Source organism: Caretta caretta, chromosome 3 (genome assembly GCF_965140235.1).
Source record: "Caretta caretta isolate rCarCar2 chromosome 3, rCarCar1.hap1, whole genome shotgun sequence".
Classification (NCBI taxonomy): Eukaryota; Metazoa; Chordata; order Testudines; family Cheloniidae; genus Caretta; species Caretta caretta.
The window spans coordinates 122,340,816-122,364,387 of record NC_134208.1 but is presented as its reverse complement, the minus strand read 5'-3'; the positions used below and the strand labels follow the sequence as shown (position 1 = coordinate 122,364,387).

The 23,572-nt window shown below is 45.1% G+C and overlaps 2 protein-coding genes across 4 annotated transcripts in view; one reads left to right on the top strand and one right to left on the bottom strand.

The window, feature by feature from the left end:
- Positions 1-7,676, top strand: part of PLG (plasminogen) — a 69,789-nt gene extending 62,113 nt beyond the window's left edge. Inside the window, exons 17-19 of the mRNA XM_075126847.1 lie at positions 2,812-2,918; positions 4,370-4,515; positions 7,206-7,676. Coding sequence (XP_074982948.1) covers positions 2,812-2,918; positions 4,370-4,515; positions 7,206-7,367 — 415 coding nt within the window. The 3' untranslated portion in view covers positions 7,368-7,676. The remainder of the gene's footprint in view (positions 1-2,811; positions 2,919-4,369; positions 4,516-7,205) is intronic.
- Positions 7,677-17,170: 9,494 nt separating this feature from the next.
- The window catches only part of SLC22A3 (solute carrier family 22 member 3), a 46,479-nt gene continuing 40,077 nt past the window's right edge, over positions 17,171-23,572 (bottom strand). The window contains exons 8-11 of one of the 3 annotated variants that reach the window (XM_048844087.2): positions 21,797-21,905; positions 19,530-19,642; positions 17,724-17,823; positions 17,171-17,581 (exon numbers count right to left, since the gene is read on the bottom strand). In XM_048844087.2, coding sequence (XP_048700044.1) covers positions 17,527-17,581; positions 17,724-17,823; positions 19,530-19,642; positions 21,797-21,905 — 377 coding nt within the window. In that variant the 3' untranslated portion in view covers positions 17,171-17,526. The other 2 variants (XM_048844088.2, XM_048844086.2) reach the window with 2 other exon arrangements.

Here is a 23,572-nt window from a genome sequence, read left to right as displayed (position 1 = left end):
GTTGGACCTGAAGAGACCTGGAGACATCATGTAGTCCAGCCTCCTGCGCTGAGGCAGGACCAAGTAAACCTAGACCATCCTGACTGGTGTTTGTCTAATGTGTTCTTAAAAATCTCCAAAGATGGGATTTCCACAGCATCCCTTGGAAGCCCATCCCAGAGCTTAACTACCATTGTAGTTAGAAAGCTTTTCTTAATATCTTACCTAATCGCCCTTGCTGCAGATTAAGCCCATTACACTTCTTGTCCTATCTTCCATGGACATGGAGAACAATTGATCACTGTCCTCTTTATAACAGCCTTTAACGTATTTGAAGACTGATATAGGTCCCCCATCAAGCTTCTTTTCTCAAGATGAAACATAGTTAAATTACATGGTTTGACTAAAGAGATTTTAAAGGAATATGGTAGGCAGAATTTTCCAAGTTGCATTCCTGTATTAAATAAATCAAAATTACACTTACATGTCAAACACATTCCAAAAGGATCCCAAGAAGTTTAATAATGTTTTTAACAAGGAGTGCCTAATAGAGATTTTCTTAGAATTTCTAAAATCAGGAGTCAAAATTTGGAGAGAAGTCGGCAGTATGGTCTGATCTTGAAATATCTCTGTTCCATTTTCAACCTATGCAAGCCACAATTTGAAGTCTAAGCAGGGCACCTGAGTTAGTCAGAAGAGTTTCATATGGATCCTAAAGCAATCCTATTTAGTAACTTCTGTGAGTTGTTGGAAGAAAGCCTCGTCCACCTCATCCCCCTGGGCCGGTGGTCTATAGCAGACTCCCAACATGACATCACCCTTGTTGCTCACACTTCTAAACTTAATCCAGAGACACTCAGGTTTTTCTGCAGTTTCATACTTGAGCTCTGAGCAGTCATACTGCGCCCTTACCTACAGTGCAACTCCCCCACCTTTTCTGCCCTGCCTGTCCTTCCTGAACAGTTTATATCCATCCATGACAGTACTCCAGCCATGTGAGTTATCCCACCAAGTCTCTGTTATTCCAATCATATCATAATTCCTTGACTGTGCCAGGACTTCCAGTTCTCCCTGCTTGTTTCCCAGGCTTCTTGCATTTGTGTATAGGCACTTGAGATAACTCGCTGATCGTCCCTCTTTCTCAGTATGAGGCAGGAGCCCTGCCCTCTTGCGCGCTCCTGCTCATGCTTCCTCCTGGTATCCCACTTCCCCACTTACCTCAGGGCTTTGGTCTCCTTCCCCCGGTGAACCTAGTTTAAAGCCCTCCTCACTAGGTTAGCCAGCTTGCTTGCGAAGATGCTCTTCCCTCTCTTCGTTAGGTGGAGCCCGTCTCTGCCCAGCACTCCTCCTTCTTGGAACACCATCCCATGGTCAAAAATCCAAAGCCTTCTCTCCGACACCACCTGTGTAGCCATTTGTTGACTTCCACGATTTGATGGTCTCTACCCAGGCCTTTTCCTTCCACGGGGAGGATGGACGAGAAGACCACTTGCGCCTCAAACTCCTTTATCCTTCTTCCCAGAGCCAAGTAGTCTGCAGGAGATTGGTCCTGCTTTGAGCAGGGGGTTGGACTAGATGACCTCCTGAGGTCCCTTCCAACCCTGATATTCTATGATTCTATGATTTAAACCCGGCTCTTTGTCAATGTATGGAAAATGACCTGACACCTGCTAGGTTTTGCGGATCCTGAAAAAGAAATGAATTTCTTGTTTTCTGCTGCAGAAGATATTCTCTCCAAGATGAAAGAGATGGGTGTTATGCCCATGTTACACAGGTGTAAATGATTGCACAAGGTGCAAGGAAAGAATCAGATCCCCAGGCATCCAGCACCTGAATCTTGATTGAATCCCAAGCAGTCCAGTTGCATTGCTAGCAGATGGGCAGTTAAGACTCAAGATGGTTATGTCTAGGCATGTAAGGACAGACCCTGCTCTGTCATCTAAGCATGTGGAGGGCCCCCTGCCAACAGAACCAGTGTGGTTCTGTTGCACAGTTTTGGGAAGGGAGGGGACAAATTTGGGGGGATTGTAAAAGAGGGTGCTTTTCTGACTCCCGACAGGCTGGAATTCTGCCAAGTGGCAGCACCGCTGAGGAGGGGTGGGTGGAAGTGGAACAGCAATAGGGGTATGGCTGGAGCATCTTCTGCCTTGTGGCTCCTATCATCATCTCCCATCTTGAGGAGGAGATGAGATAGGGCTGTAGTAACGGCCATGGGGTGTCTCCATAGCTTCTCCTTGGTCTGGGTGGGAGGATTTCTTCCTCTGGTGGAACTACGCAGTGCCCAGCCCATCTGAGTATTTAATGATGGGCTGAGCATTTGGGCCCTGATACAATAATAGTCAGGCATCTCTTGTGGGACACTGAAAATGCCTGCGTATATTTGCCTGAAGCCCTGACCAGGGTCCTGCTTAGACATCCAAGCAGGCACCTCTGAAATCCGATCTGTCACGCTGCGGCTTGGCAAATTCTCTGATTTATTTTAATTTTATTTCTTCCCCTCCAGAAGGATCTGCCAAATCTCTCCAGCTGCTCGTCACTTCTCCCCTTGCACCACACTGTGGGAGGGTCCTAAGAAGAAAGCTGTTTTGGGCCTGAGAGAACACCTCACTTAAAAAAAAAAGTTCTACCTCAAGACTTGCAGGGCTATACATAGGTGCTGAGCACCAATAGCTCTTCTTGACTTCATTTGGGGATTGGTGCTCAGCACCTCTGAAAATCAACCCCGTTGTGCACCAAGTCTCCCTCCAGAGCCTCAGAATGTAACTGGTGTCAGGGACAAACAAGCTAAAGCTATGCCTCTGTGGATTTGGTTTTCATTTTGTTTTGTTTCAGTCCTGCAGTAATCAGCAATGAAGTGATCCCAGCTTGTTTGCCTTCAGAAAACGTGATGTTAGGAAACAGAGCAGAGTGCTATGTGACTGGCTGGGGAGAAACAGAAGGTGAGGCACATTCAGTGCAGTTGAAAGATCAGTGCAAACCCCAAATGTATGCACCCTCTGTGCTCGAAAAAACAAATCAATATACATCAGTATTTACCATATAGCAAAATCATTGAGCAATGTCATTCTTTCCACCTCCCTCTCTCTATGAGTTTGATTCTCATCATTCAGGAATGCGCCACTGAAATCAATGGAGTTACACCTTTATAAAAGCAGTATAAAGCGAGAGGAGAATCAGCCCTAACAATGTCAACCCATTCCCTCTTTATCCTCCTGTCTGTTGCCCCAGCTTGGGTTTCTGCACAATCAGCAGGGATATTTTTCTAGCCTTGCCCCTACTCTAAAAACTGCATGATGTTGACTTAGTTTATTCTCTTGAATGACTTTCTCACAAAGACTCCAATCCGTACTCAGAAGGAGACTTCTTGTCCTCATTTTCAAAATCTGCCACATTGCCCTGCCTGACTAGAACGTTGTCTCCTATTCCAACCCTTTTATCCCCTCAGTTACACCAGTGATGCCATTCCCTCATCCTGTGTCTGTCCTGTCTGCTTAGGCCGCAAGCTGTTTGGGGACTGTCAGCTACTTTGTGTGTTTACATTGCCTAGCACACTGGGGCCTATGCTTGGTTGGTCCTTAGCTAGTACACACGGTTCATAATAATGATAATACCCCATTTGATTCCTGCTCCCATCTGCGCACATTTTTCCATCTTGGCCCCTACATAAGAAATGTCCTTCACATACCTGTTTGCCAGGCCACTACTCTCACTTTAAGACGCTCCTCTTAAAAACCCATCTTCTTCAAGATGAGAGGCGTATCTGTACTCAGCATTCCCAGTCTCCACAATGGTTGGGACCTATGTCTTTATGATGTTTCAAGCAAACTGTCTGTCAGATTTCTGCTCTAAACTGTGGGTTTCTTTGGCCTCAGGGGGTTCTGTGGCATCTTGCAGATGGGTAGTTGCATATTTGAAATGTCATATCCCATCACCACACTGGCTTCCAGATGTTTTGACCTTTGCAGCTTTTCCCACCCTGAGGTTTAACATTCTTGAGTTAGATTTAAAATAAATCCAAGCTAATTCCTTCATTTTTTTTGCTGAATCAGCTGTGCTGCTATCCTAATGAGAGCCTATCAATACTAAGCCCTTGTCTGCTGCTTTTTATTTATTTATTTCAAAGCACTTTACAAAGGAAAATAATCAGTATTATCTCCATTTTATAGATGGGGAAAATGAGGCTCAGAGAAGTTAAGTGATTTGGACAAAGACTCCCATTGACTTCAACGGGCTTTGGATTAGGCCTACAGTGAGTCAGTGGCAGAGCCAGGAACAGAAGCCAGGTTTCCTGATTCCCAGGCCAACACCCTATCCATTGAATCATACTGCCTCTGCTATGGAGTTAATTTATCTGGGCAATTTATACTTGTTTTGTTGTTTACTCACAAAGGTACTGGTGGAGAAGGTAAACTTAAAGAAACTGGCTTCCCTGTGATTGAGAATAAAGTGTGCAATCGCCCTGAATTTCTGAATGGAAGAGTTAAAAACACTGAGCTCTGTGCTGGGAATATTGATGGTGGTACTGACAGCTGCCAGGTAAGAAAAGAATGGGGACATCAAAACTGGCTTTAAGCATAAGCAGGAAAAATGACACTTGGGGCTCTGTACTTTAGGGGCACAGTATTAGCCTCAGCAACTCATGGCTCAATACCCTCTTGAAGTGAAGAGCTGAAAATACATACAGAAGCTAGTTCTCCCTCACTCCTTCTTCCATTGGTACAACCAGAGCTGGAGATAATTCATAACCCCTCATCCCAAGCAGTGAGTGGGTGTGAAAATCTATAGTTGACCCTGTGTGAACGATACTCCATGTTGGATTCCTTAGACCCTTCCTTTGTTAGGGGAAGGCATGTTCGTGATGAATGTTCATAAGTGTAGAAAGGCTTTTTTTTTTTTTTTTAGTCCAGATTAGGCCTGAAGTGTTTCCAGTTTTCTGATTTCCTTGAATATGTGAAAGGACTTTAGAAATGCTCCTTAATCTAACTGACTAAGGGGATCAAGCTGGGAGCTTTCCGCATTGAAAAGCTGGGACTCCTTGATAAAAGAAGAGTGAAAGTAAATATGAACCTGCCTCAGCAGGCCTTCTGCACCAGCAGTGTTAATGGTATTTCCTGAGTGTACAGAAATCTCCATGATGTGCCTGTCACCCAATGGGCATATGTGCTTGAATCAGGGTTCTGATATTTACAGGTAGTAAATTTCTGACCAGGTGGGACATAGGGTGTGAAGAAGCTACTGTAGGTCTAGAATTTGGACAAGAGCTCAGATCTCTTCTCTTGCTCCCTAGCTGTCCAGTGCTGCCTCCTGTTTTTCCAGTCAGCTGGGTTTTTTTTAAACCCTTTGATCCCCCCCACTCACTCAGAGGAGATGCTCTCTTTGCCGGCTGTGTTAGTGAGAGGTTCCTTTCTCTTCCCTGACCAGCTCATTTACTACGCTCACCGCCCTCTGTTTCTCCCCCAGCTCCCACGTGGTGTGTGGGTCTCACTGGGTAGGAGGAATTGGGAGTAAGAAGGCAGAGGAGTCAGCTCTCCCACAGGCATGGGTAGCAGCGGTAATAGTGCCACCCCGCTTGAAGAGCCAAGACTTCAGCAGGAGAGGAGTAGGAGAACTGATGGGATGTTCTGAAGGAAGGAAGTGGGGTGGGAGAGAGCGGAGCTCAAGGGAGGAAGAACAGGGTTAACTGTGCAGTCAAATGCCCCTTGACATCATGCTCTGATTCTACAAACATGTTTCATGCCTGGCTGTCTCTAGTACTGTGGATAAGTTGCAGCTTTACAAAAAAGCAATCTTGCCAATTCAGATATTTCCGGGGGGGGTGGAGGGGGGGTTGAATTCCAGGCCCTGCCCACACCCCGCAGGGACCCTGTTCCAGGGCTTGCTCATTCCTCTCCCTGGCAGCGACCCCAGGTCTCCCTCGGCTGGGGAGTCTCCCCCAGCGGAGCAAGTAGGGCGGCATGGTCCGGTACCCTGTACCAGTAAGCTAGTTATAGCCAGTAGGCTGTACTGGAAAGACACAGGAAGAGCAGAATGAGGGGCGGCCCTACACCGGCAGATCCTCCAGAACAGCTGTACCGCCCCCAGCCTTTCCATGCAGCTGTGTGCCTGCATCTCCTGTCTGGGGGCTGTACAGCTGCTCCGCCGGAGGACAGCCGCACCGGAGGAGTTACCGGTGTGGGGCCGCCCCACGTTCTGCTCCTTTCGCTGCTGTGGTTCCCAGGAGATTCCTGTGGTTCAGGACTCTCCCGGGAACCGCAGCAGCAAAAGGAGCAGAACCCCACGCTGACAGCTCCTCCGGTGCGGCTCTACTGCCCTTAGCCTCATGCCCCCAGCCCTGTGCTCCAGCAAGGCTGCTATACAGACCCCGGGCAGGACGCAGGAGATGCAGCTGCGTGGAAGGGCTGGGGGCAGGGCTTGGGGTGGTACAGCCGTGCAGAGGAGCTTCTGGTGTGGGGCCGCTGGGCAGCCCCAAATTCTGCTTCTTTCACTGCTGCGGTTCTGGAGATCCCCATGGTTGAGAAGTCTCCAGCACAGCAGGAGGAGGACAGAGCCCCCCCACCTCAGGTAATGTGGGATGGATCATGGGCAGGGGACGGGGAGAGCATGGGGCCCGGGCTAGGGGCAGTGTAGGGTCATTTGAGGAGTCACATGGGAGGTCATGTGGGGAGGTCACATGCCCCCCGCCCCACACTTCAGCTGGTGCAGCGTACCAATAAGAAATGAATTCTACTTGTACCACTCATCTCCCCTCTCTTACATGAGCTGGTGCTGCCAGGAGTCGAGTTCTCAGTGGACTCCTCTGCACGCCACTGTACAGGAACAGACTCCCTATGCACCAGATGGAGGGGTGGCTGGGCCAAATTTCAGTGGCATTGCAACCACTCAACTGGAGCGATGCAACAGCCATGATTTACTATAAGACTGCTGCTTAAAAGTGTCAAGGTAATGGTCTTCACGGCGTATGGAACTTTGACCAAAAACCTTGGGGCTAGAGAGGGGACATTCACGCACACACACCAGTTCCCTTAATTGGCACCACTACCAAAAAAGTCAACCAACACGCAGGCAGGGAAAGCATAGCTCCTCCCTGGTCCCAGTTGAGGTGTTTTCTTATGACCACATCCTTGGCCTGTGAAGATATTTCCACTTCTGTGCCTCCGACCTGCATGTTACTGTTTGCATAGTGTGCTTTCAATAGGGTAGCAACCTCTCTTTCTTCTTCTTTGTAGGGTGACAGTGGAGGACCCCTAATATGTATTGAGCAAGAAAAATTCTTCGTTCATGGCGTCACCTCTTGGGGTCTGGGCTGTGCTGAGCCCATGAAGCCTGGTGTTTATGCCCGAGTTTCTAGGTTTGTTAATTGGATTGAGAGGGTAATGAGTACCAGCTGAGTCCTGGGGATTCACTGACCCCTCCTGGAAGGCAACGCACAAAGCAGAGATGTGGGATTCCAAATACAGTGTTGAAATCAAAATTATTTACAAGAATCTGAAATAAATATTGTCATCTATTGTAAGTTACTGTAAATTAACAGTCATTGCCAAGAAACCAAACTGACTGTTAGCCTCCTTCGGTGTGTTTTATATTCTACAATGAACACACGTTTGTGAGGTACTTGTTGAAAAATATCCTATTCTCTCTTTTCCATAACTGGACCCAAATACTTTAATCCTTGATATAGTACCAGAGCAATAAAATAGAAGGGAAAGTAAAAACTTTGCGAACTATTTGTTTTTTGTGCTCTCAGGTTATTAATAGAACTACTCTATCATCACTAGTTACTGCAGTTCAAATTTATTTTTCCTAGTCTCTAACAGGACACTAATTGCACCCAACTGAGTGGTGTAAAGCAGTGGTCCTCTATCTATGGATCTTGGACTGCACGTGGTTCTTCAGGGCGACAGCAAGTGGCTCTAATAGAGTTTAAGAGTATGATACATTCACTGCCTGATGCTCCCTACCCTCTGCCCTATACATGTGAGAAAGCAGGGGGAGTTCTCAGCAAACTCCCTGGGGCTAGGTGGGCTTTGCTCTCCTCCACACCCTACACACGGAGGGGAAGAAAGAAAAAAGCCACTGGAATTCTCGTTCACTCTCACCAAAAGCCAGAAGGGTGGAACAGGGAGAAGGAGAAATATCCTCACCATAGACTATCTGTGAGCCAGAAAATGGGGAAAATTCATCCCTCCTAGGGGAGGGTCAAGAGAAAGGGGAGACTAGCTACCCTCATAGCAGCCAGGTGGTAGGGAAGACAGAGGAGACCCCCTTGTATTTCATATGCCCTGGGTGCATGGCAGCTTATGCAGCATTTTCCTGGTGTGTTCTATACATCTGGTGAGAGAGAAGAGAAACTCATTTTTTGTAAATGCAGTTTTCATTGTTACGGACACGTCTGTATCAGCACAAAGGTATGAATGCTGACTAGCAAATAGACCTTCCCCTCCAACTAGTCCGCGGTGAAGACAGAAGCAGCCAGTGAGGCAAGTCTTTACAGCAGTGAATGATGGCCCATAACGGCACATAATAAAATGGCGTAAGAGCTTCATTACCAGTCTTGCCTCACTATACAAGCTTTAGTTGTTGTGACAGGGTCGGGCCAGATGGCTACAGGAGAGTAATAGAAGGCAGATATATTAGCCCCAGGCTTAGTAGGTCCCTTTTTCCTTGGTAAGGTAACAGGGAAGGTTCTAGAACAATCAGGAACCTTCTGGAGACAGTTAAGACAGGCTGATTAGAACACCTGCAGCCGATCAGGAAGCTGCTAGAATCAATTAAGCCAGGCTAATCGGGGCACCTGGGTTTTAAAAAGGAGCTCACTTCAGTTTGTGGTGCATGTGAGGAGCTGGGAGCAAGAGGCACTAGGAGCTGAGAATGAGAACGCTGACTGTTGGAGGACTGAGGAGTACAAGCATTATCAGACACCAGGAGGAAGATCCTATGGTGAGGATAAAGAAGGTGTTGGGAGGAGGCCATGGGGAAGTAGCCCAGGGAGTTGTAGCTGTCACACAGCTGTTCCAGGAGGCACTCTAGACAGCTGCATTCCACAGGGCCCTGGGCTGGAACCCGGAGTAGAGGGCAGTCCTGGGTTCCCCCCAAATCCTCCCAACTCCTGGTCAGACACAGGAGGAGTCGACCTGGACTGTGAATTCAGAAAAACGGCCAAGCTGGGGGCTACCATGAAGCTCCAAAGGCGAGCAAATCCACCAATAAGCACAAGACCCACCAAGGTAGAGCAGGAACTTTGTCATAGCTGGTGTCAGAAGTGGGATCTGGTGCCCACAGCGCGGCAGAAGACGGAGGGTGTTTGGAAGAAAAAAAAAAGGGAAGAGGGTCTATTTTTTTTTCACCACAATGGAGGAGGTAGTGCAGGCACTGATACAAGCCATGGCTGCCCAGCAGGAGGCTACTCGTGTCCAGGCAGCCGCCCAACAGGAGGCAGTGCGGCTGCAGCAAGGGACTAATCGCCTGCTTATGGACCAGGCTTCTCAAGACTGGGCTATGTTGCAGGAACTGGTAAACCAGGCAAAGGCCCTTACAGAGCTGAACCGCGGCCATGATGGGAGGCAGATCATGCAGGCCAGCAATTGGCTGCAGAAAATGATGCAGGAGGATGATGTAGAGGCATACCTCCTGGCCTTAGAGAGGACAGCCCTGTGGGAAGCTTGGCCCCGAGAACAGTGGTCTGGCATCCTTGCTCCATTCCTGTGTGGGGAGGCCCAGAAGGCCTACTATGATTTGCCTGAAGAGGCAGCGGCAGACTACCCCCAGCTGAAAGCAGAGATCCTGGCCAGATCTGGGGTAACGACTGCAGTGCGGGCCCAGTGATATCATGAGTGGAGGTACCAGGAAAACAAAATCTTGCAGTCCCAATTATATGACCTCATCCATCTCTCACGAAAGTGGTTATGAACTGAGTCCTGGAGTCCGGAGGAGATACTAGAGGTTCTGGTCATTGACTGGTACATGAGAGGACTACCACTAGACTTTCGCCGCCTGGGTAAGCCAGAACGAACCCTCCACCTATGATGAGGTTGTCATGCTGGGGCGAGGGAGCTGATCCGACCAGTTAAGGAAGAATCACCCCAGGTTAAACTAGCAGCACCAAGCCCTAGAGCTCAGGTGACTGGGCCACCAGGAGAACCCAGGTGGAAAAAGAGAGGGGCTGAAGGCCCACCAGAAGCCACAAAGAGTCGGAGCACTGAGGGGAAAGCGGATCGTAATGTTAGACTACCCAAACCAAGAGACTGGGGAATGCCTAGGGCTCCATACAGATGTTATGCCTGTGGGGAGTGGGGACACATAGCTGCACAGTGTCCCAATGCCGAGGAGCCTATGCAGTGTAACCCTGGGGAACTGGGCAGACCTATGCTCCCTAATCCACCTTGTGGGGGGTCTCACTAGCCCCACATATGTTCACTTGACCAGTGAAGCTAAATGGGGTAGAGACCACAGCACTGGTTGATTCGGGGATTGCTATCATGCTTGTCTCGGGGAAGCTCATGAAGCGTAGTCAGCTGCTGTGGGCTAAGCATACGGGGATAACATGCGTCCATGGGACAGTTGGTTACTATCCCACCATCCCAGTAAAAATTGAGATTCAGGGGAACACTACTGAGGTAGCAGCAGGTGTAGTCCCTAAACTCCCGTACCCGGTGCTCATAGGGAGGGACTTCCCAGGGTTTGGAGACTTACTCCCGGTTGGGGAATTGGAGAAAGGGGGAAGTCCTGAAAGTAGTGAGGCATCCACAGTAGACTGTCAACCTCCAACCTTCTCTGAAATATCCCCAGATTTGTTCTCTGCTCCCAGACAGCATACAAAGACAAAAAGGGAAAGAAGGGCAGCTAAGGCCTTGGGAACCCGAATACTGGCCCAAAGCCAGAGGGTCGCTCTCGTAGGTAGGCGGACCCGAGCAGCTGAAAAGGAGGTCACCCAGGAGGGAGAAGCACCCGAGTCTGTCCCACACCCTAACGTCTCTGAACCAGTAGAGGCGACAGAGACTGGTCCTCTAGATCATGGGCAGATTAGGCCCAGGAGAGGAAATTTTGGACGGGACCAGGCTGAAGACCCAAGGTACGACAACATTAGGAAGGAGGTAACCGAAATAGATGGGGGTCCCTGTGGAAGGGAAAACCCAGGGACCAGGACCCTACTTCATAACGAAGAAGAATCTGTTATACCGGGTTGCAGCAGTACAGGGGCTAAAGGTACAGCAGATCCTAGTACCTCAAAAACACCAGAATGTTGTATTAAGTCTGGTCCATAGTCATCCTTTTGGGAGGCATTTGGGGGTAGAGAAGACTCTGGCACGGGTCCTGTGACGATTCTTCTGGCCCAGACTACATGAAGAAGTGCGGAGGTACTGTGCGTCCTGCCTGGAGTGTCAGCTGCACAGTCCCCGTCCCCACTTGAGGGCACCATTAGTGCCCCTTCCCATCATAGAGGTCCCCTTGGAGCGAATAGCCATGGATCTAGTGGGACCCCTGGAGAAGACAGCCCGGGACCACCAATATATACTTGTCATTCTGGATTATGCTACTCGCTACCCAGAAGCTGTCCCCCTGTAGACCACGGCCTCTAAAACGATAGCTAAAGAGTTGGTGGGGATCTTTGCCCAAGTGGGGCTACCAAAGGAGATATTAACAGACCAAGGTACCCCATTTATGTCGAAGCTAATGAAGGATCTCTGTACGCTGCTCCATATACATACCCTGAGAACTTCAGTCTATCATCCGCAGACTGATGGGCTGGTAGAAAGGTTTAACCGAACCCTCAAGGCAATGATAAGGAAAGTGGTAAGTCGAGATGGGGCAGAAGCAGCATAATTATTGGTCCATATAATATAAGCCCTATTTCCCACTGTGGGAAGGATAGGATACTACCCAACTTATGTTTGCAATCCTGGAGGTACCTCAGGCCTCAACTGGGTTTTCCCCCTTTGAATTATTATACGGACGCCACCCCTGTGGCATACTAGATATTGCAAAAGAAATCTGGAAAGAGGAACCCAATGAGGGAAGAAATATAATTGACCATGTGTTGCAGATGCGAGAACGGATAGCCTGGATCACCCCTATTGTACGGGAGAATTTGGAAAAGGCGCAGGAGGCCCAGCCAACCCATTACAATTGCCAGGCAAAAGTCCGACAGTTCCAAGCAGGGAATTGGGTGATGGTGTTGGTACCCACAGCAGAAAGCAAGCTTTTGGCCCAATGGCAGGGGGCCCTATGAGGTGGTTGAACCCGTGGGGGAAGTAACCTACAAGGTGTGGCAGCCAGGACGCTGGAAACAAGAACAAATTTATCACATTAACCTCTTAAAGCCTTGGCACCAACGAGAGGCGTGTGTAGTGGCCCAAGAGAACCTGATCCAGGGAAATAATATGCAGGAACACATCAGGATATCCACTGATCTGACACCAAACCAGAAGAATGAGGTAACTGAGATGATCAACCGATACCAGGATGTGTTTTCAACCAAACCAGGCCAGACCACCAAAGCATATCACCACATTATCACAGACCCTGGGGCAAAGGTAACTTTAAGGCCCTATCGGGTCCCAGCAGCAAAAAGGGAGGAGATCAAGGCAGAGGTAAAAAAAGGATGTTGGAGCTGGGAGTCATCGAAGAGTCCCACAGTCAGTGGTCAAGCCTGTCATAAATATAAAGGGAAGGGTAAACCCCTTTGAAATCCCTCCTGGCCAGGGGAAAGCTCCTCTCACCTGTAAAGGGTTAAGAAGCTAAAGGTAACCTCGCTGGCACCTGACCAAAATGACCAATGAGGAGACAAGATACTTTCAAAAGCTGGGAGGAGGGAGAGAAACAAAGGGTCTGTGTCTGTCTGTATGCTGGTCTTTGCCAGGGACAGAACAGGAATGGAGTCTTAGAACTTTTAGTAAGTAATCTAGCTAGGTATGTGTTAGATTATGATTTCTTTAAATGGCTGAGAAAAGAATTGTGCTGAATAGAATAACTATTTCTGTCTGTGCATCTTTTTTGTAACTTAAGGTTTTGCCTAGAGGGGTTCTCTATGTTTTTGAATCTAATTACCCTGTAAGATATCTACCATCCTGATTTTACAGGGGGGATTTCTTTATTTCTATTTACTTCTATTTTTTTATTAAAAGTCTTCTTGTAAAAACTGAATGCTTTTTCATTGTTCTCAGATCCAAGGGTTTGGGTCTGTAGTCACCTAGGCAAATTGGTGAGGCTTTTTACCAAACCTTGTCCAGGAAGTGGGGTGCAAGGTTTTGGGAAGTATTTTGGGGGGAAAGACGCGTCCAAACAGCTCTTCCCCAGTAACCAGTATTAGTTTGGTGGTGGTAGCGGCCATTCCAAGGATAATGGGTGTAATATTTTGTACCTTGGGGAAGTTTTGACCTAAGCTGGTAAAGATAAGCTTAGGAGGTTTTTCATGCAGGTCCCCACATCTGTACCCTAGAGTTCAGAGTGGGGGAGGAACCTTGACAAAGCCCAATTGTGTTGGTGCCCAAACCTGATGGCATCACTAGGTTTTGTAATGACTTTCGCCAGCTGAATGAGATATCCAAATTCAATGCATACCCCATACCCCGTATCGATGAGTTAGTTGACCGCCTGGGCAATGCCTGATTTTTGACCACCCTTAATTTAACAAAGGGATACTGGCAGATTTTCTCTTCCTGAGAGAGAAGAATTTACACCCTTGTGTGATTAATGCTAATGAGAGTTCTGTCTATAAAGCATCACACATTAAGCCACAGCTAATACCGCATGGTGCTACAACAGCAGCTTCCCTCATGAAATCCAACAGAGGGAAGGAAAAAGAGAAACAAATAATAGTGAGTGCCGACCAGCCAGAGAGATTGTTATACATTTTCAGAGGCCAGTCACCTGTTCTTTGTTCCATAGCATAATAAACTGCCAAACCTCATAAACTTTTCAGAAAGACTTTCTGCTCCCACAGTCGCATTTTTACATTTAATTTGTGATATGAATTTGGACTTTGATTCTTCCATAGTTCATTCCACAGACATCTCTGCCTCCCAGAACACGTCAGAAATGTGATTGTTCTTGTGACAAGGTCTGAAGTGCCGCCCATATGAAGACCATCATACTGTCTGGCTACTACTGTCAGTAAATCCAGCTTCCAGCCATATCCCTGGAAATAATTTCCACAATGGGCTTCATGATGATCACGCTGGGCTTGATTGAAATAACCGTCCCCCTCTGCTAACCATTACACAAAACTGCCGTCATCACACTCTTCATCTGTGAGTTTTACAGGAGACCCCTCACTTCAGGACTTTTGATCCAGAAAATCGGCTTCCTGTGGGTTTTTTTAATCAAGTCTGCTTACTTTAACAAAACCAAATGTTTGCTCCTGCTAACTCCTCACAGAGTCAATACAAGCATCAACGAATGACCTGATTTCTATTGTGCCTCCTATTCAGTAGCTCTGTCTGCTAAATTCTGATGACAAAATCTTTATTCCTAGTGATAGTGTAAGAGGCAGTCAGAATACATTCCTTGTATTCCATGTTGAGTATGCTGTATTGACAGTTGGAAAATTCACCCTTTGACTTTTAAACAGATCACACTTGATATCAAGGCACTAGAAGATGATATGTAAGAAACTCTGTGATAAATAAAATCACATCCTAACTGTCCAGTCCTGAGGGTATTTAAGCCCCTTGCCTCTTGCTGACTGCAATGAGTATTGAGGGCACCCAGCACCTCTCTGAAGCAGGCCCTAATGTGTTTCTTGGATCATTCCTTAACCAGTGCTCAGTTTGGAGGGCATATGGTTGGGTATACCATGTCTTCACTTGTTCCTTCTGTTGGCTCAAAATTGTTGAGAAAGTGTCAGAGCAAACATTGGAAGTAGGGCCTAGAAGATAGATAAAATGTTCCCTTTTTTTCCCTCCTCATCGAAAAGTCCTGTAAAGATTAATCGGGATGAATCCAATAGGTATCTATAGAAATTACTCTAAAAACCTGTTGAATTTAACAAAAAGAAAAGGAGTACTAGTGGCACCTTAGAGACTAACCAATTTATTTGAGCATAAGCTTTCGTGACCTACAGCTCACTTGATGATCGATGAAGTGAGCTGTAGTTCACGAAAGCTTATGCTCAAATAAATTGGTTAGTCTCTAAGGTGCCACTAGTACTCCTTTTCTTTTCGTGAATACAGACTAACACGGCTGCTACTCTGAAACCTGTTGAATTTAACAGAGGGTGATCTCCTCTTGATAGAATTTTTAACATTCACCTATAGACTTTAATGGAGAACTATATTCCTGCTAGAGAAATGTGTAGGACTCTCCCATAAGGCTCAGAAATGATTAACTCATTGAAATTTAGACTTAAAAGCAGCTGTGACTTTGCAATTAAAAGAATTATTTTCAGAAGCAGCATAATTATTGGTCCATATACATATAAACCCTATTTCCCACTGTGGGAGGGGGGAGAGGAATTCCCCACTTTAGACCTCAATGCACCTCCACCATCTCATTCCTCCCCTTCTACCAAAATATTAATAAAATAAGCAAAAAGACAGTGTAAAACAAAGGGAATGGAACCTAATTAAGGTCACCAAAGGGATTTTGGCATTTCTGGGTATTATAACAGATGATGTAGTATAATGTACTACAATTAATATGGAGGAACTCTCACAGGCATTGAGATTTTATTTCTCCGTCTGTTTATCAGTGAACATTAGCACAAGTTTCCTTTTTCCTGTATAAGATACATACTTAACCTGAAAATATAACCCAGGTTACTATTAAAATAGTATCATATTAAAGAGTTAGATGGCATCGACAGATACATGCCTGATGTATTTAGCAGCAACACTTTAAGTGAGTTTCCCAGACCTGAAGTAGAGCTCTGTGTAGCTCAGAAGCTCGTCTCTCTCACCAACAGAAGTTGGTCCAATAAAAGATATTACCTCACCCACCTTATCTCTGTGATCCACATGTATAAAATTGTAAGCTTAAAAAGACCTTAAATTCCTAACAGGGAGTATGTAGGCATTCAGTTATTTTACATTCTGACATCCATTGTCTACATTTTATTCTGGACGATACAGAATGCCACTCTGAGCAAAGTACAATTAGAAAGGCCTGGAAAATAAGTTCTTATGCTACTAAGAGATGTCAGGATTACCTGATCAAACAGACATTCTCCTAAATGGATAGTGGACTTATTTTAACCTTTCTTGTTTATTTAATGTTTTTCTCAGTTCTTAAAGTACCTCGATATCAGAGCTCCCTCAGCTCTGCAGTGGTGTCTGTGGTTTACAGAAGAAGCCATGGGTAATTTTAATTATATTGGTTATAAGCAGAATTGCTTGATGTTTTCAGTGGCAGAGGGAAGTTTGTGTTGTATTGGTCAACTGCCTGCAGTTGCACTTTGTTGTTGCTTGATATGTGATTGAGAATTGAAGGCATGAGAACAATTGTCTCTCAAGGACAGCATCAAAATACGATGTGTTCTAATTTGGCATTACAAACCATGTAACCAGATATTTTAACAGAGATGCACATTTGGTTCCCTTCCTTTTAGTCTGTAAGGAGTTTTGCCAACTGTCTTATTGTCATTTAACTACGTGTCAGGGGAAATTCTTATTGAAAAGTAGTTCTGCTGGTCTTCTGTGTCTCATGGTCTCTCCTGCTGTTGCCTGTTCCAAGCATGAATGCATTTTATTGCTATCGTGGTTCCTGTTTTCCTTAAGCAGACATGACATGGGTGGAATGGACTGGGAAGAGTTAGGAAGTGTTGATGTACTGTATATAGCTCACCGAGTTCCAGTAATGAAGGAAGCACCTTGTATATCGGTTATTTCCCCTATGGTTTCTTGAAACCCTATCTTACAAATAATTGCTCCTCCATGCCAGGCTTTTGAGATGGTCAGTTTGGAGCATTAATTGTTCAACCACAATGTGGCGCCTGCTGAATTTAGAAACTGTATCCTATAGTCCCTTCACCAACTCTGCAATATCAATCCATCCCAAACATTAAGAATATCCTCTTGACATCTACACATTAGAAATGAGGCTCACACTCTCTCCATCCTCAATGTCATCAGTTCCCTTTTTCCCTAAGCAATTCCTTGTTTGCTTTTCTGATTTTTCAGAGTCTTTATCGCTTGGTAGGGCACAAAACTATTCTAATTCTGCTTCCCCCCACACAAACCATCACAATTTTAAACCACAATTTCCTCAAATTATTGTAATATCAAGAATGAACAAATGACCCAGACATATACAAATAAGTAAGAGCTTACTGGGACAGGCAAAGCAGCTGATTTAAGTGGGTATTCTCTAACAAGAACCACACAACACTCCCTTCCTGGAAACAATGGACTCCGAAAATATGTATTTAGTTCTGTAGCTATATAAAAATACAATGTTTATTTAGAACATCTTCATTCCTAAAAGAAGTACTTGGGGGTGTCTTTTGTGACACAGCTCAATCCATCCTCTCCAGAGGACTTTAAAGCAGTTATCAGGTGGAAACCAAATTCCTGGTGTGAGAACAGGGACGTTTCGCTCAGTGCTTTTAGTGAAAGATCATATATAGGAAGTATCTTGATGCTTCTTTTTCCCACCACTTTTACTTTGGAGACTGAAGTAACAGAGGGAAAAAAGAAAAGAGATATATTTCTTAGCAGTAGCACCGTCCAATTTATTTTCAGTACAAATGTACAATTCCCTGCCCCTTGCTCAAAAAATCAAATCAATGTGATATTGAAGGAAAGACAGAGTACCTGGAAAGCTGTTCCACATCCTCCACTGTCTCTGGTAAGGAAATTCCCTTTGTCTCAGGTAAAAACAGCACTAAGATCCCACAGATAACTGCAAGTATACCTATGACAGGCATTGAAGAAGAAAAAAAAGCAAGAACCAAAACTGGTTTGTTATTTTTCTCATTCTCAGGACAGTTTTGTGGTACAAAATAAGAAAAGGGTAGAAAGACCTGAAGTTGCTCCCAAAACACTAAGTAAAAGCTGAAGGCCCGTTTCTCCCCTGCCTTGCTTCTCATTTGGTCATTTACATTTTTGGAAAGTGAGTGTGAAATGTTACCATGCTGATTGTAAAGTTTTTGGGTGCAGGGACTGTTTTTTTGTCCTGTGTTTGTACAACACCTAGCACAGTGGGGTCCTGGTCAATGACTGGGGCTCCTAGGCCTGATGAAAATACAGATAATAATTTTATACCCAGTTACACAGTGTTGTTGAGGATCAGGTCTTCAGAGTGCAGCAGAAATTCTGAATACAAAGGTGTAAACTAGAACATCTGGATACCGCTATGGCTGGAATAATATTAATTTGAAAAATAAATTTCTTTTCTTCTCTCTTTTTTACTTTGTATTTCAAATCCTCTTTCTCCACCTCTCTTTCTTTTTCTATGTTCTGTCCCTCCTGCTCTTTCCTCATCATGTTTCTCTTCAGAAAAACATGATTTAGCCTTCAGACTCAGGATTTCCTAACAAAAGGAAATACTTTGCTCACACAATTAGCCTGTGGAACTCATTGTCACAAGACACCACTGAGACCAAGAGCTCATCGGGGAAAAAAAAGATTAGATATTTATATGAATAACAAGAATATCTAGTAAACATGATTTTTTGGAAGGGTTATAAATCCTCATGCACTAGGGAGTAAATCAACCTGGAAGTCAGCAGGAAAATTCCATGTGACCAGATTATCCAGCTGCAGGGTTTCTTGCACCTAACTTTGAAGCATCTGGTACTGACCCCTTTTGGTAACAGGATACTGGACTACATGGATCACTGTTCTGAACCAGTATGGCAATTCCTATGTTCCCGCAAAGCAGGACCTTAAGTGGGAGATAACATGGAAAACACCTTTTTGGCCAGATCTGCTCTGTTGACTTTGATAGAGCTATACTAACTTCCAACAGCAGAGAATGTGGCCCTTTGTTTATTTGGTCTGATGAGAGGTAGTCGCATATGAAAACTATCCCGAAAATGTTAGAAACCCATTGCTGCAAGTGCTCTGTTTTGATCAGTAAACACATTTTTAATGGCTTTTGAGGGGTCTTCCTTAGAGGGGCCTTAGACCTTCGGAAGGATACAAATGCAGCGGGACTCAGTTGGAATACCTCCTGGAGCTCCATGTGTGTGGGTGCGCAAGCTGATGTAACCACCATCTCTGAAAGGATGCAACACAGCTCCCCTTTGCACTTAGGTCATCTGTGCCGGCCAAAGAGGATGGAGATGATGTATTTGGGAAAGATAGGTCATGCAATAAAACTCTTCCCAAGAAAAGAAGCTGTGTTAGTACACAGATTAAAAACAAGTTGTAATAAAGGGGTCATCAAGGGATTAACTGGATTATTCACAGTATTGTGGATGGGAGCCATGCTTCCACCTTTCCCTTATTTCCTCTTTATTTAGTGGGTGTTTTCCCCACTGTGTTTGTTATGTTGCTGAATAAAGCAGCACTTTCCCAGCCTGCAGTACTGTAAGTAAAGTATGTCTCTTATGCACTGAACAGTCTCTTTGAAAAAGAAATACTCTATCCAAGGTTGCATTTTAAATGATTTCTTACTAAAGATGATTAGAGGTAGCTCCATCCAGATGGCTGCTAATCGGAAGAGAAGAAATGGGGCTATGATACCCCCTATGTCACACAAACTCGAACACAGGGAAACACCAAAGTTTCTGCAAAAGAAAGATATTCATTTTAGAGAGGTTAAGACAATGTAACCTAGGAGATGCATGTGTTAGGCCCAAAATTATCTCATAATCAGGGCATACAACACACACTTACATAAGCAAACCAGCGCAACGAGTCTAAACAGTGAGCTCATGAGAAAACAGAGGGTTACTGAAAAATAATATATTGAACATAGCAGAGACTGACAGGAAATTTTAAAAGAATTCCAGCCACTTTAAGGGCCAGATTCTGCCACTGGCACATCAGATTGCGAATTACCCAGTGATCTTCCCTAATGGGATTTCAGAAGCCGTACCTCTGTGGAACACTAATCCTAAATCATGGCACACAACGCCTTTCTGCATTCAGACCTTTAAACTAACCAATCTCCAAAATAAAATACTAGTGGCACGATCCTTTTGCTTTAGCTACAGCATGGACTTTAGTGTGGGTAGCTGCCCATCTACGTACCCAGGGTCCCTGTGGGCTTCTGCAGCCCCTGCTGAAGCTTAAGCTGCCACTGCTTCACTGCTATTGCTTCTTCTTCTGCTAACTATGTTAAAGCTAGCTCAGGCGTATCTACACATGCTACAGTCACATCTCCATTTGCAATGTAGACATACTCTTGGTTGATGGGGATTCTATGATCAGCTTTGTCACCGTCCTCCTGGATAACCTGGGGCAACTTCATTTAAGTTCTCGGTGCCTGTTTTCCCATCCTTAAAATGCTCAGACCCAAGCTAAGTTAAATTGAATGTGGAAAGAGTTTGGGAAACACTGTATCAAATGCTTTACTAAAATCCAGATATATTGCATCTGTGTTTCCACAGCCATTCACTTTCTTATTTTATCTTTAAAAGTTATCCAGACTGTTGCAATATACCAAAGATCTTCCAATCTAATTTCAACATGACACAAGTGAGAGTCAGAAACTGACCAAAAAAAAACCAAAAAACTGAAGGAGGAATGGAAGACTAAGGGTAACAATTACCAGGTTATCTAGTTACCCAGTAAATCAAGTGTCTGGACAGTAGGAATGTTTTATATATAATTGGTTTGATGCACAGATAATAGGTTAGTTGAACAGGTCTATTTTCTTATGGAGTAAATTTTCTACTACATTTTATCTTTAGGAGCACTCAAAGTTTATTTGATTATGGTGGTGGGGCGAGCGCCCATCCCAGCCAGGAGGGGTTAACAAGCTCCTCTGGGCGCAATCAAGTCCTACCTGGAGCAAGCTGCCCCTGAAGAAGGGAGGTTCCATAAGAGAGTAAAGCCAAATCCAGAGTGAGAGTGCCAACCCCTTAAATCCGCAGAATAGTGAATGCTGAGTAGGAAGGCTGCTGAAGATCCTCCATTGCCTAGATCCTCTGGATAAGTAGAGGAACCTCTAAATTATTTTCCTTTCTCTCAGCCCAGAACACTCAGCCTGGGCCCCTTGGACTGCAAAGGGGTTAGAGAAATCCAGCCCTAACTCAAAGAATACTGACCTATTTGCCTTGCAAAGCACACCAGGTGGACCTGGACTGCTTTGGGGTTGCAGGACTGTTATATTTTGCCCTTTTCGTTTGGCCTCCTGTTGGGGGAGTGCTGAATGAATCCCCGCTACTTGTAGCTAGAAAGACACTGACTCTGTAACAACCCCTGTAGCTGAAGGAAGGTACTCGGAACAAAGGGAGGTACCCCTGCCCGGTCTCTCAAAAGGGGGCACTCTAGAGGTAAATCCTAAGACAATTAGCTTGTTTATTTCTTTAATGGGTATCAATTTAGACCGGGTTAGCTGCATTGCTATACAGGTTTTGGCTTGTTGGATAGAAAATACATCCTTCTGAGTAATGTCTTTCCTTTACAGGTCTTTGATTATGTTGCCTCCTCTGTAATTTGTCTCCCATGGGACACTATAACGCTGCATTTTCAAATTAAATAGAACGTCTTAAATTATGGAGACACCAGTCACACCTCCCTATTTAAGGTGGAGTTGAGTTCCGCATTTAAAATGCATAAGAAGAATGTCTTTCAGAGAGGTGCTGCCAAATTAAGCCTGAACACGGGCACAGTTACACTGTAAAGCCATTTACTATTCCAATGTGTCTAATGCTACCGAAGGCAACTTCCTTAAGTTTAATGTGGATTTCAGCTGTGCATGAAACTACAGTTACCTTAATGTTGTAGGATACAATTCACTGTTCACAAGATACACAATTTCAAAAGCCATGGTGATTCCCAGTCTTCCCAGGGTGGCTACTGTGGTTTTCAACCACAGGATATCTGTTAACAAGGTAAATTCAAAAAGAAAGGTTGATGAAATGTGTTTTACCTGTCAGCTGGAAAGCATGGGGCTCATTCCACTCTCCCTTACGTGGGTTTCACACTGGTGTAACTCAGCTGAGTTCAGTGGCATTACCGCTGATTTATATTGGTGTCAGTGAGCAGAAGCAAACATCAGGGCTCAGATTCACAAAGGGATTTAGGGACCTAATCCAACATTTAGGCACCACTGACTTTCACAAAGCCACTGCTCAGCCTATGCCTACACCTGGAGGTGCCTAAATTTCTGCTGGGTGGGCAGGCACAAAGCTCCCTAAATCCTGATGCTGCCTCACAGGCAATGGAGCCTTCTTTCATGCCACAGCCCCAACAGGATACTCAAGCAAGGTGTTCCCCTGCCTACCTTGCCTGCAGGGCCCACTCTGGTGGGTGTGCTCAGAACATGAGAACCTACGATTTAGTGAGCAATTTCTGGCTGTTCTGGCTGTAATTGAAAACTGATCAAGGGAAATACTTTTTACACAACACATAATTAGACTGGGGAAAACATTGCAACAGGACGTCACTGAAGCCGACATTCACAAAGAGACTGAACATTTCCATGGCTAATAAGACTATCCAGAGTTATGATTGTTAATCATCGTTAATGCTAACAAGAGATTTGGAAGGGATATTGGGTTTAAGCCATTTCTAACAGGGAGCTGGATGAGACCTGAAGTGGGGCAGATGAACCCAATCTGCCTACCATGGAGTTTTGACACTTTCCCCTAAGGCATCTGGTGTTGGTCACAGTCAGAGACAAGCTAATGGACGAGATGGACGTTCTGTCTGATCCAGTTGGCCAATTCCTGTTTTCCGGTACCTATATCTTTCTCAAAACTACCCTCCAAGCCTGGTCAGGAAGAGTTACATCAGAGGGACCCTGGATCAGGTTTAAGGAAGAGTAGAACCAAAAGGGCATTGCTGCCAGGTATCCCTGTGTGCTGGTCTCTATGGGTGTTCAAGGTTTGCCTACTCGTGCTTTGTTGTGTCACCCAGGCCAGTTTGAAGACTCAGAAATCAATTCCAACCCACTGACTCAATGAAGACGTGTTGCATAATGCCAGGTGTGGGAAAATGGGTGGTGAATGTCGTTGCCAAGCTCCCATGATCCTACCCAGATTGTGCAATCCTATGCTTCAGGCAGGCTGCTGGTCATTATCCAGGTGTGACGCTTCCCCCCGCAACATTTTTCTAAATCAAATTATAATCAGAGCTGAGTCCGACTGACTCCCAAATAGATCTGGGCAAAAATGTCTCTTGACCCCATAGAAAAGTCCTCCAGAATTTAATAAAAAATGACAATTTTTTTCTATAGTTTTTTTCACCATCCTATAGATTTTATAATAGAAAATTAAATGCCTGCTATGGAATTCTATAGGATGGCTCAAAAAAACTCTAGAAGGGATAGCATTGTCTATGAAATTTAATAAGATTTTAGAGTAATTTCTAGAGAACCCTATCAAATGTTCAGAGGTCTCTATAGATTTCATCCCTATTTAATGGTATAGGATCTTTTCCATTAAAGACTTCAGTATTACTAGTTCATGAAAAAGAGAAATGCATCTATTTTCTTTTTGTCTTGAATTTTTTGCAAAAACAAATTTTTTTGCTGGTAGAAAAACTTA